General features: G+C 34.2%; 1 protein-coding gene across 8 annotated transcripts in view; it reads right to left on the bottom strand.

The window, feature by feature from the left end:
- The window catches only part of LOC308682282 (signal-induced proliferation-associated 1-like protein 2), a 146,226-nt gene that overhangs the window by 62,865 nt on the left and 69,322 nt on the right, over positions 1-14,039 (bottom strand). For all 8 annotated transcript variants that reach the window (XM_081351915.1, XM_081351917.1, XM_081351919.1 and 5 more), the window contains exons 3-6: positions 12,901-13,034; positions 11,612-11,800; positions 2,259-2,433; positions 1,454-1,557 (exon numbers count right to left, since the gene is read on the bottom strand). In XM_081351915.1, the coding sequence (XP_081208041.1) occupies positions 1,454-1,557; positions 2,259-2,433; positions 11,612-11,800; positions 12,901-13,034 (602 nt within the window). The remainder of the gene's footprint in view (positions 1-1,453; positions 1,558-2,258; positions 2,434-11,611; positions 11,801-12,900; positions 13,035-14,039) is intronic.

The raw sequence follows: 14,039 nt of genomic DNA, 5'->3' as shown, positions 1-14,039 counted from the left end.
AAATGCAAATAATCACCAGCAATGTGCCATCTGGTGTAATGTTGCTGCCATAAATGACACAGAAGACGCTTGCAGATGCTGTGGAAGACTTTAAAATCTCTTAAGCTCATGCATAAGTATCTGATTCTGGATTTTTTTAGAACAGTCGGCCTTGATATCTCAAAGATGTTGGATAAGAGCGTTCAATGGCGACAGAGTCAGGAACTTAATATATTCTATTAACCCTGAGCCGCTCTATAGGGACGCCATATTAATGGTGTGCCGGCCTTCCTGAGAGTGGCCAAGGGTTACAAACAGGATTATGTGTGAGACGGGAGGATGAGAAGATGAGAGGCTGAACTGTGCTCCAGTCTTCTGGAAGCTTATGGCCAGGGATTTATCCGCTAATCCGGCACAATCGAATAGAATTGAAGTTGGAGAAGAAAAAGACAGAAAATCTTCTAATCCTGCCAATCGACTGTCAGAGACACAAGTGACAGTGATGCGGCTGGAGTGGCTCTATTACTAAGTTTATGCATTTGATGGACTATAAACCTGTTATGATATATATATATATATATATATATATAAAAAAAAACATATCAAATATATCTAATGGGATTACATTTAATGCATTTACCAAATCTGACAATTGTAATTGGAAATTAAATCCAGACTTTTAACAAAAGTGAAGTCATCTTCATTCTGCAGGAGTGGCAAAATTCCAGCTTTGTCACATATTATTTTGTTTTCTACACTAAAAAGATGTAAATGCTTTAAAATGCATATGCACACACTTTTGAAATATATAAAATAAAGAAAATAAAAAATAAATTCTTATATACCGTACAGTTCAGAAGAGTTCGAAATAATCAGACGTTCAAACCTGAGAGGAAATCTCTCAATAAACATTGTTAAAAAATGGTGGTGGGGGGGGGGAAACATAATTATAAATGCTTATATATTCAGATTTAAGTTTATATACTCATATTCAAATTTATATTTTAATTTATAAATAATAATTTGGATTAAAACTATGTTCATAAGTTCTACTTTAACTTAACATCATCAACCTGATGATCATGTTCTCCAGCATGATTTGAGAACGGATGGATAGATAGATAGATAGATAGATAGATAGATAGATAGATAGATAGATAGATAGATAGATAGATAGATAGATAGATAGATAGATAGATAGATAGATAGATAGATGGATAGATGGATAGATGGATAGATGGATAGATGGATAGATAGATAGATAGATAGATAGATAGACAGATAGATAGATAGATAGATAGGATGGATGTATGGAAATTAGTTAAGTAGTTGTTAAAGAGAACATATCATGGAATGTACCAGTCATTATCACACAATAAAAGAAATTTAGAAGATTCTGGGTAATCATAAACCCTATGTCAGGTCATTAGCCAATCACAAGAGAGCTCATTAGCATAATGAGGAGGACACACACCTGTTGCCTGTTGTTGGGTGTGTAGGGCAGAAGTGTGGACACGTGGAACATCAGCTCATAGTCCTTGTAGGTCGTGTAGAGCGAGTGAGTGCCGGTCGAGTCCGCTGTAATGGAGGACAGTTGTCAACAACACATCTTGTGTTTGAGACACAAGGGAACAAAGAGAGGAGAAACAGGACTCGACATTTTTCTCTGGAGTCTTTACTTGCCCTGACAACAGTATATATACAGTGAACTAGAAAAAATATGTAGCGCTCCAAACAGGAAAAAAGTCCTTGTACTACATGTGCGTAGAGCCAACGGTATATTGAAGAATGAACAAAAAGGGTGGCTGACTGCACACTGATCCACTCAAGACTGGAAAAGTCTACAAAAACATTTTTTTATTTTAAAAATTGCATCGTGCAAAAAGTGCAAAGTGCATGTGAGTTAAAAACAAATAGACACCAGCAAACAAACGTTTCAGCACATTGCTATCTTCAGTACTCCAAAACTGAAATACTGAGTACTGAAGATAGCAATGTGCTGAAATGTATATACTTTATATATAATTTATATTATATATAAATATAAATATTTTATGTATAAATAAAAATTTTCTTAAATATATAAATGCGTGTGTGTGTGTTTATATAAACAAAATAATTATACACAGTACACACACATATCTTATGTAAACACAAGCTTTTATTTTGCATGCGATTAATTGTTGCACAGCCCTAATATACATAATATATGGTGTCATATAATATAACTATATAAATGCACTGTGTTGTATGTGGATGGTGTCAGCAGAAACACATACTCTTGTTGTCCAGCTGCGCTCTGTACTTGGTGAAGCCCTTCAGTCGGACTCTCTGACCGAGCAGATCCAGGAACTCGTCCAGCGCCGGCCCGGCGTTCTCATTATTGTACATCTCCTCCTCTGTGCTCTGACCCGCTTTACAGTACAGGACGCCCACTTTGTGCTGGAAACTCAGCTGCAACACAACCAAACACACACACACACACACACACATTACATTTATTACTGATCGGACGTCAATAAAACTCAACCCAGTTATTCATTTAGGTTGCACTTTATTTTGAGGTGACGTTGTTAAGTTATATTAACTACATGTAACTTACTATAGGGTTAGGTTTAAGTTAGTTACTTGTAATTATGCATGTTATTACTGTAGAAAGTACATGTAGTATTATATTATGTTATATTATATAATATATCGGTATTGATGTTTTATATAAAAAATATAAAACTACTATATTTTTCATATATTTAATATGAACATATCGTAATTTATTATACATATAATCAATCTGTATCTGAATACTTTTTATTAGGGCTGTCAAAAGATTAATCGCGATTAATCGCATCCAAAATAAAAGTTTGTGTTTACATAATATATGTGTGTGTACTCTGTATAATTATTTTGTATATATAAATACACACACATGCATGTATATATTTTGGAAATATTTGCATACATATACTGTATATATTTATATATAATTTATATTATATATAAATATATTTTTTTATATATAAATTACACATTTTTCTTAAATATATACAAGCATGTGTGTGTATTTATATATACAAATTTAATTATACACAGTACACACACATATATTATTTAAACACAAACTTTTATTTTGGATGCGATTAATCGCGATTAATCTTTTGACAGCCCTAATAAAAAGTATTCAGATACAGATTGATTATATGTATAATAAATTACGATATGTTCATATTATATATATGAAAAATATAGTTGTTTTATATTTTTTATATAAAACATTAATACCGAATATATTTTTTAAATATATTTTACAATTTAATATATATATATATATATATATATATATATATATATATATATATATATATATATATAGTATATCATAATAGTTTAATATATATGTGTGTGTGTGTATACTTTTAGTATTTTTTATTCAATATTAAACTATTATGATATACAATATTTAGCATAATTAAAATATCAGATTATTAATTAATATATTAATTTGAAAATATTAAAATTATATAGTATATATTATACACCAGCTTTTCTGCAATGATTGCCATTTGCAATACTGCATTTTGTTTACCTTTTTAATTTCTAAAAATGTTTTTGCTTCAAAATCAAAGTTTGTAATGCTTTGATTCATCTCAAAAGTGTTAATATCATATCAGAAGATTGCATTTTTTTTTTTAAATCCCATTGGAGAAATGAATGTGAAAACCCTTCCGTAAGCAGCGAACGCTCACTGTTGTGCTCGAATCATCATGTGTGTGTTTTACACAGTTTAACAGTCAGCTCATGAAGCGCTTGATGACGACACTAGCCGCTTGCTGGTGTTTAGTCTACGAGTCGTGAGGAGTCAGGACTGTCCCGAGGGCTGATGGGTACGGAAGAGGCGCAGTGATGTCACAGCGGTCAGGACACCGTTATGTAAAACACTCCGGGGATGGCTGACTTTCTTTCCCTCTATCCCTGAGCTTCTTCTTTCTTGTGGCGTTTCATGTCACTCAGAGGCTTATCTGTGTCTGAGAGCCGTGTTAACCTCTTTGTTATGAACAGACAGAAGAATGTGTTTCATAACCGTTATCCTCTCTGCTGTATGTTTGATTAATATGGAAAATATCTGTGCCAAAGATCTCAGACTTGGATATAGAGACTGTCTGTCTTTTTTGAGCCAGAGTTTCAAACCCTAGTGAGCTGCCTTGGTGTCCACTGTCTGACTAGTGTGTTTGCTTTTAAGGGACCAAAGGGTAAATATGCACTAGACTAGACAGATGTCTTTGACTATTTTTAAGATGGCATGCTGAGAAAAGTAAAAAATGCATCCATTATTTGATTCTGCCATGGCAGGTGAACTGAGAAAAATGACCAGTCAGGAATAATAATTGCAATTTCATGGCTGGTGAATTCTTTAAGTGTAACAATATTTCAATATACAAAATGTATTGATTTCAGAAGAAACTGGTGTTAGTATGTTGTTGAGCTAACAAGTAGAAATATACAAAAACAAACCCAGTTATATCTTTAAATAGAATATCTTAACCTGAATCAAAGGTTTTCAGAAAAGAGCAACATTTTAAGATTTCCCTTGATTCCCTGTCCGTCACAATGCATTCTGGGATTGCCTCTCTGTGAAGGATAAAGGCCTTAGAATGTGCTCAAAATAAGGTAGAAGGCAGTGAAATTATGCTTCCAATCCTATTCGTTTTCCAATTGATCATTCCCATTAAATATTTTAAATATTAAATAATTTTATTTTGATAAAATAAAAATGTAAGTTTAACATTTAAACATTTTTTATTTTTAAAACTATTAAATTAATTATTAATAATAATTAACTATTAAAATAATTAATAATTATTTAAAATTGTGTATATATAAATTGTGTACATATAAAAGTTAATCTTAAGCTCAAGAAATGAGAATATACTATATTCTATATCGGTATTAAATGTTTTAAATTGGAAAAAATATGATCCATGTATTTATTTTATTTTAAAATAATATAATACATTATATTTAGTTTATATCTAATCTATATATTCTGAATAATTTTCTACTTAATTATTGTTTTAAAATATTTATATTTATAATATATTTATTTATTCTCTCTCTCTCGCTCTCTCTCTCTATATATATATATGTAGGAAATTAAACATACATATATGTAAATATATTACATATGCAGTATATACTTTTATTTTTAAATATTTTTATATTATGTTTTAATTTGAAAAAATAATTGTATTAAAATACTAACTTTATTATTGGTAAAAAGCCCTTATGTATAATGCATTATAAAGGTATTCGTAATGTGTATTCTAATGCATTATAACACTTGCAGATTCTTCTACATCTGAAATTTGTCATGTATTTAATGTATTATACTTTTTTTAAATGAATGAATAGATGAGCATTATAATGTATTATAATTGTGCTTACAAAAGACCATACAGTGCATTACAAGGCATAATTAATGCATGAGAAATCATTTTATAGTGCATTATATAAATATGAAGGGTATAAGTGTTTTACTGTTTTATAATTTTTTTATTAAGTGTGCATCTTACTAGGGTTTGTTTGACTTTCTGATGCTGTTGAAATGGAAACTGACGTGAGGAAGTAAGCGCATGACATCACTGTTGGCTCAAATGACCTCAAGTTAAATTTGCCCCTGTGTGTTTCCCGCAAGCATTTTATGTTTTCTCACCATTTGCTTAGTCTAAAAACTGCCTGTTGGCCGTATACCTACCCATTCAGAATGTGTCAGCGGTTTGGATGTCGTTTTATAACTCAAGTTTACTGCACTTATCCCAGCGCGTGTGTGTGTGTGTGTGTGTGTCCTTTCTAAAGCCAAGTAGGGCATCTCCTCTGAACTGCATTAGCGCTGCTCGACTAGATGCCGGGGAAGTCACTGGCTGTTCCTAATCCAAAACAGTCGGATGAAGGTTTCAGAGGACGAGGTCGCCATGACAACAGCATGGTTTCCAAGCTGGGAATACTTGACCCGCGTAAGAGAGCCGTGATTCCCGAGCGCTGAAACATCAGTCGGTTTCCTCTGCCTCATCAGACCCGTTCAGCGCATCTGAACTGGGTTAGCTTGCTGCAAGGCCAGGGTTTCTGATGGCATTTCACCACGTCTTACTGTGGGATTGTGACTGATTGTTCCTGAAGAGACTTCTGTCGCAACTCACTTCTCATCAAATGGAATGAGGGAAATGCTAGAGTGTTTGATTCAAGATTGACTGGATTCAGTAATTGAAGAACAAACACAGGTAGTTTGCTAACAGTGGTTGTATGTATATTTTGTCACTTGTCAGCTAATGGTCAGATATTTGGCTATTGGGATACACTTTTTTCTTCTTTTGCACCTAAATTAAGTACACCTGGGTATCGTCTACAATCGACGTCCCCGAACTTCTACAGTCGTTCATGATACATTACATAATTTCCCTACAATTTGATTGGTTCTTCATAGGCAAACCCTTCTGTTACTAGGTAGAAGCGAACTCTCTTTCTTGATTACTTCATTGTTAATCACAAGTTGTCAAACCTAGACATCTGTTCAGTTTCATTTCCCCTATTTGTTATTTATACACTCACACACTCAAAGTTTTCGACCAAACGGTTTGGAAACATTTAAAATTCAAAAGCATATATATATACACTGTATATCTCTTTACTTGTTTTAAATGCCTCAACCCAATCTAGTTGTCATTAGCTAAAATGAAGACTTTTTTTGTCAATTGAAATAAAGCTAAAAAATGTTTTGATATTATATGAAAAACAGTGAAATGCTGCATTGGCAACTAACTGAAATAAGTTGTATAATAATAATAATTAATACTTCAAATAAAAATGTTGAATGTTGAACTGCTAAAAGTAAAATTTTAAATATTTTGGAAATAAAATAAACAAAAAAAGAGCTTAAAATCAAACTAAATTTAAAATGAACACGGAAAATAGCAAATTCAAAATAGTAGTAAAAACTAGCCTCAAACTAATTATATGCGGGCACAAATGGGGCTGTTGCTGTTTAAGAAACTCGTTTGTAAGTGATCATTATTGTGCGGTTGTTTTTGTGCGTAAATGACACATTTCACAGTCAGAACTTGATGTGATCCCACAGACTTCTGTTGAGTTTACCATCCAATCCCTCAATTTCCATAATGATTATTAAATCCTCCTCCTTGTGATCGCTGAATCTGTTTGAACTGATGTTTACAGACTGAGCTCTTCTGAAGGGACTCGAGTATCACGTTCCCATCGGACTTCGCTTCATCCACTCGCAGAAAATAAATGTGCATCTGCCTGATGATTTCATTAATGACTTAATCTGTTAACATGCACTGATGCGTACCTGACTAATTGTTTCTCATAAACTATGCCTTGAAGAATATTCTGAGGCTCTTACTGTTTCTTAACAAGGCAATCTATGAAACTTTGTTGGGATCCTCGTTTGACTGCCAAATGTATTTTTTCTTTGCATCTTCCACTTAAATTAAGGTAACAATTTATTTGAATGACGTAGTTACAGTATAATAATTTAATATAATCAAACATAACATAATCTAATTTCTTAAGCTTAACTTCAGAGCTCATGGTAGGTCTTAAAATGTTGCTAAAGATCAACGGGAAACAAATGAGATCTTCACTTTTTTCACTTTCAAAACAAGTTTTGTTTCTGCTAAGCCGCCGCTAATTCTGTCGTCCTGTGAGAAGACACACACACACAAGCGTAAGAGAAGAAAAGAGCAGGACACGGAATGAAAGAGTTCACTTCTCATTATCTGTCACCATCAAGTGAGCAGTGAACCTTTCCCGCAGCAGCCCAAGGTAACGCGATACGCTTTGCTAGCCGTGTGGGAGGCAGACTGGAGGCAGACTGGGGGTCTTTAGCACGTTATGTGACATAGGTGTTGTTTTTCACACATACGTCCCCAGAGGCGAAGACCACCATTCATCTCCAAACCAGATCTTCAGCAGCCAGCTGAACATGCATGTGCAACAGTCAAACACACAAGACAAATATAGTCTTTCCTTAAAGGCGATCTATTATGGCCTGTTTCAAAGTCTTTATTTTGTTTTTGGGGTCAAAAACATTATTTTCCCTATATTCTCCATTGTTGCGGCTCCTCTCTTCCCAGTCTGTCAGTAACGCTCTGCTTAGTTCCTGTCTCTATGAAGCCCCTCCTTCTGAAAGCACACTGTGCTCTGATTGGTCGGCTGGAGCAGTGTGTTGTGATTGGTCGAGCGCTTTGAGTGTGTTTGGGAAATGTCCCGCCCCTTACCATAACCGCCAGTTTCAACACACTACTAACTAACTCAACCAGGCCCCGCCCCTTTATTCTGCGCATTAATTATTTAAATGAGGAATACTGTGATGTGTTCGTTCCCTAGACTACAATGGAGGCATTTCAGGGCGAGCGTTTCAAACACTGATTCTGAAGAACTTCCTTTTCAGAGCTTTTTCATGCTTAAATAGCAACATTACACATTAAAGAAAAGTTTTTTTTAAAAAGTGAAACATCATTTTAGTGGCACTAACAGAAGCAAACGAAATTGCAAAATAACTACATACCGTTTCTGAAGGAAATTTGAGTGGTATGTGCCAAACCAAAACTTGATGCCTGAATTATAAACATAGTAAGCATGAACGCCCGTACAAATAACACACTCCGAATCTCAGGCCCACATTCTGCTGTTCCAACTGGTAGCAATTCAGCGCACGCTATCCAGATTTCCCTGCTCGAGCTGAGACAACTCCCAGAATCCTTATGAGAGTGCCAAACGGTATTAAACAGTTGTTAAGTGCTTCGTTGAGTAACTTCGACTAACTAAGAGGGAAAACTACACTAAAACACAAGCCTTCTGGGACAAACCCTTATATGCTCCTGCAGAGAAACATGAAACTGTAATCAATAAAGTGCTATTGCATCCAGCGATGGAATCTTTTTTCTTTCTTTTTTCAATTTTTGTCACTTATGTAAGAAAAAACACCCTGGGATTTTTCTGACAGCTTCAAGCAACAAGATTCATAGCCCTTGTCGATGGGAATCCACAGTTTGACGTTCATATGATTGGCCAGAGGAGAACTGACTGGTTCCTCACAAGGGTTTTTCTCCATTCTGTCATCAAAATGATTGATATTGTATGAAAACTGAACTGAGCTGGACGGTGACATCATTTTTTGCAGAACTGCTTTATAGATTAAATTAATAATTTAATAGTTGATGATCTTTACAACTGAATCAACACTGAACTGAACAACAGCCGAAACGCACAGTTTATCACTGTAAAGCTGCTTTGAAACGATCTGTATTGTATAAAAGCGATATAGAAATAAATGTGACTTGACTTGATATGACGGAGCTATTAAGACATATAATATTTCCCTAATATCTACACTTCACACTGTTCAATAGTTTGGGGTTGGGATTTTCTGTTTTTGTTTAATGTTATGTTCACCAAGGCTCCATTTATTTGCTAAAAATACAGTAAAAACAGCAACATTGTGAAATATAAAAAAAAATTGTTGGCTCTTTGACAAATTGCTTTTGTTTCTCTTTTAAGAGTCGCTTTGGATAAAAGCGTCAGCCAAGAGTTTTCTATGTAAATATATGTTAAAATGTAATTTATTCCTGTGATCAAAGCTGAATGTTCAGCATCATTACTCCAGTCTTCAGTGTCACATGATCCTTCACAAATCATTCTAATATGATGCTCAACATTTATGATTATTATCAATGTTGCAAACTGCTGTGCTGCTTCATATTTAATGGAAACTGTTCATTTGTTTTTTTTCAGGATTCTTTGATGTATAAAAAGTTTAAAAGAACAGCATTTATTTCAAATATAAATCTTTTGTAACAATGCAAAAGAATTTACTGTCACTTTTGATCAATTTGATGCATCCTTGATGAATAAAAGTATTACGTTCTTTACTGACCCCAAACTTTGAAATGGTAGTGTATAATATACAGAATTGCCAGGCAAAAAGAAATGACTGGGCTTTCCGCTCATATCACACTCTGTCTATATTTAGCACTCTCTCGAACTTCAATAATCACTTCTCTTTAAAGACGATAATGAAACATTATTGAGAGGGTGGGATTGAAACGTCTCTATCTGTGAAATAAAATGTAATTTTGGCTATATTCGTCCGTCCTCATTCACATTTCCACTCCAAGTTGGGAAATCAATGGGCGACTGGAGCTCTTATTGATCGAACTATAACATGATATTGGCTGATTTTCTCCCTCAGAACCAAGACGACCATCTGAATCCATATTGAGAGACGCTTCATGGGAAAAACAGCTCTACCTATGGTGCTTTTGAGACCCAGTGCATGTTGATTTTTACTCATATAACCATGCACTTTCACTTTCAGAACTGCTGTGTTACACATATAACTCAGATTTGTGAGAAACAACACATTCTTAAGGCATCTTTACACCACCAAGTTAAGGCTGCTCTGTGCCTGCACAAAATGCGGTGTAAAGATGCAATGCTTCATTAAAACCAGACTAAATTATGGATGTTGTGGTAAAAATCACAATAGAATAAGCAAAAAAATAAATGTAAAAATGTTAAAGATTCAGTCACCATATTGATTGACCACTACAATGAATGTTGCTTATTGCTATAAAACAAAAGCAAAAGCAATATAATAAAAGACACTATGCATTAGGGCTACACAATTAATCTAAATAAAACCAAAATGATCATATTATGAGAATCAAATCACAAAGGCTGCATTTTAATTATATAAATATATGTTCCCTACCTGTGGTTTTCTGTCTAAATACAGGTTTGATGGTTTAGTGTTTGAAGAAATTAATGCATAATGTTTTTAAAAACACTATTTTTTCATTGAAATATTACAATACCATTTCTTATTTTGTTTTAATTTAGTAAATTTTATATATTTTATTTATTTATTAAAAATAAATAAGAATAATAATTGTTATTATTATTATTATTAGTAGTAGAGGTAGTAGTAGTTGTTATAGCAATATTAATCTGTAATCACAAAATCAAGCAAAAATTTTTTTGGCCCCACTTCATATTATGTGGTTTTAAGTTCTATGTACTTACATTGAAAAATAAGAACAATGTACTTATTGTGTTCATGTTGTACTGTAAAACACTTTTGCTGTTATTGAGGTGTGATCTGGGTAAGGTTAGGGACAGGTGTGGTGGATTGGGTGGGTTTAAGGGTGAGTTAAGGTGTAAAGGAACAGTGTAATTATAAATGTAATTACATAAATTAATTACAGCTGTAATTACATGCAGGTATTTTTAAAATATAAGTACAATGTAAAAACATGTATGTACACAATAAGTTCCATTGTATCAAATTATTAATTTCCATGTTAGTATATACTGTAGTAGTTAAAAACACTTAATATAAAGTGGGATTTTTTATTTTTTATTTTTTGAATTGCATACACTTTTCTGAGAAAAATTGCTAGTAGATTTTTTGCCCAAATCGTGCAGCCCTACTCTGCATTCGTTAGCCTCATAGCATAATTGCCTAAGTAGTTTAAAAAAAAAATATGGCTTGTGCAATTATGCTATGAGGCTAACGATATCTGAATATCTTTTACATAACATGAGATTTCAGAGTCCTCACCCCCTGCTCGTCCAGCTTGAGGAGCTGCTCGGGGACTTTGGGTGAGTTGAGGGCCAGTCGAAGGCACTGGATGTTCAGCTCGGGCACCACGTACTCCAGCACCTCCTTCAGTGGGAGACCACGGGCCGTCCCGTGCCTCGCCGTGGACGGCACAGCGTCCTCCAGAATCGCCCCACGCAAGGTGGTCAACTGAGGAGGGCCAGAGAAAGACAAGAGCTCTTAGTGTCTAATCTAATCATTACACACGCATTAAACAGCAAGGACATGTTCTGCCTCAAACAATCAAAATCCTTATTATCCAATGGCTTAATATTGCAATATGAGTATGTGACCTCAAGTACTTATTCTTTTTCTTATAAACTAACAGGATTCTTTCAATTAAAAATATGTATTGATATGTTGGGAAGTTATTGTCAATGAAATCTTCCCCCTTGCAGGAGATTCGAGGGCACGCTCTCGTCCGAAAGGAAGAAATTGAGTCTCGACCCTTTTATCTGCACTTATAGAGTAAAAGCCTTTTATGCTGAATTCTCAAGCATCTCTTTAAAGGGTCATTCTGAGATTTTGAGTCATTTGAGCATCTATGGCATGTAGGAAATGACAAGAGGCTTCATAATTCAGATTAATTGTGAACGAGTGCCATTAGAAGCTTAAGATCAAAGCCTAAGGTTTAATGCGGTGGAGGAAAAAAAAAGGAAATTATATTTTGCATAAAGGATTGTAAAAGTATATTTTAGGACTCTTAAGATGATCTGTCCCAAATTAATACATACCGGTAATTAAACAAGTAATTGAATAAATAAGAAAGCAAACAAACAAACAAACATATAAATATATAATTTAGAAACTGAAGTTCATGTTAGGACCATTAAAATTCCTGCATTATAAAATAATTTTGATGACAATTCACTCATAAAATTATTAGCAATTGATATCGTAGGGATTATTATAAATATTGCCAATGCAAACCACGACATTTTCAAGCTTGTAAGTATGAAAGAGGGAGGGTTAATTACCTCTTAATATTAATTAAATGCTTCCTTCATTTCAGCAGGTAAAACTTTAATTAATTATTTAAATGTTTGGAGCTATTATTTCCAGTGCGACACCATTAGTCCTTCTAAAACTGCTAAAAATTGTATTGCAATTAAGGTCATCAATCCATTAATTTTTAATTACACATGATATGCTCATTCATTAATCCAATTAAAATCAAAACTAATTATCAATAGTTATTTATATCAATATTTGCTGAGAGATTAATGTCCATTTGTCAAGCGCTGGCGTACCTGACTCGTCCTGAAGGTGACCCGATAGTTATACTGCGATGCCTCTTTGTCTTTCCCATCATCCAGCTTTTCTCTCCGAACGCTGATGGCCACCGGGCCCAAGTTCTCATCCACACCGAAGTAGTTCTGGTGCTCTGGGGGTTAATGACAGGAACGAGAGGAAGATATGAGGTCAGGTTCAAGAAGGACAGATAACACTTTCCGGGAACACCCTATAAAGCGAGTGAGAGACTGTTAGAGCTGTGTAAACTCTTCACAGCCTCTCTGTGCTGGTCATGCTGAGGTGACGCTGCACACACACGGGAAACTCCACTGAGAACCGTCAACACACCTTCTTATTTTAGGATTCTTGCATTGTGACATTATTTTAAAAAAAAATGTAAAAAAATAAAGCAAGCAAGTTTATTTTAGGACCATTACGATTTTTTTATTTTGACATGCATTGTGACATTATTTTCATGATAATTAAGATCATCTTTCTCAAATAAATAAATAAATAAATAAATAAATAGAATTTTACTATAGGCTTTTTTGCATTGTGACATTGGATGGATGGATGCATGGATGAATGGAAGGACAAAACGACAGATGGATGGAAGGACAAAAAATGGATGGATGGATGAATGGAACAACAAACCAATGGATGGATGGATGGATGGACAGAACGGAAAAATTATGGATGGATGGAAGGACAAAAGGATGAAACAAAAAAAGAATGGATGGATGGATGATGGATGAATGGACAAAAGGATGAAACGAAAAAAGAATGGATGGATGGATGATGGATGAATGGACAAAAGGATGAAACGAAAAAAGAATGGATGGATGGATGATGGATGGATGGAAAAAACGATGGATGAATGGAACGACAAAAACATGGAGGATGGATGGATGGATGGATGGATAGATAGATGGATGATGGATGGATGGATGGATGGATGGATGGATGGAACAGAAAAATGATGGATGGATGGAAGGACAAAAGGATTAAATGAAAAAAGAATGGATGAATGATGATGAATGGACAAAAGGATGAAACGAAAAAAGAATGGATGGATGGATGATGGATGAATGGAAAAAACGATGGATGAATGGAACGACAAAAACATGGAGGATGGATGGATGGATGGATGGATGGA

The sequence above is a fragment of the Scardinius erythrophthalmus genome, assembly GCF_964197995.2.
Source record: "Scardinius erythrophthalmus genome assembly, chromosome: 21".
NCBI lineage: Eukaryota > Metazoa > Chordata > Actinopteri > Cypriniformes > Leuciscidae > Scardinius > Scardinius erythrophthalmus.
This window is presented reverse-complemented; position numbering and strand designations above follow the sequence as displayed.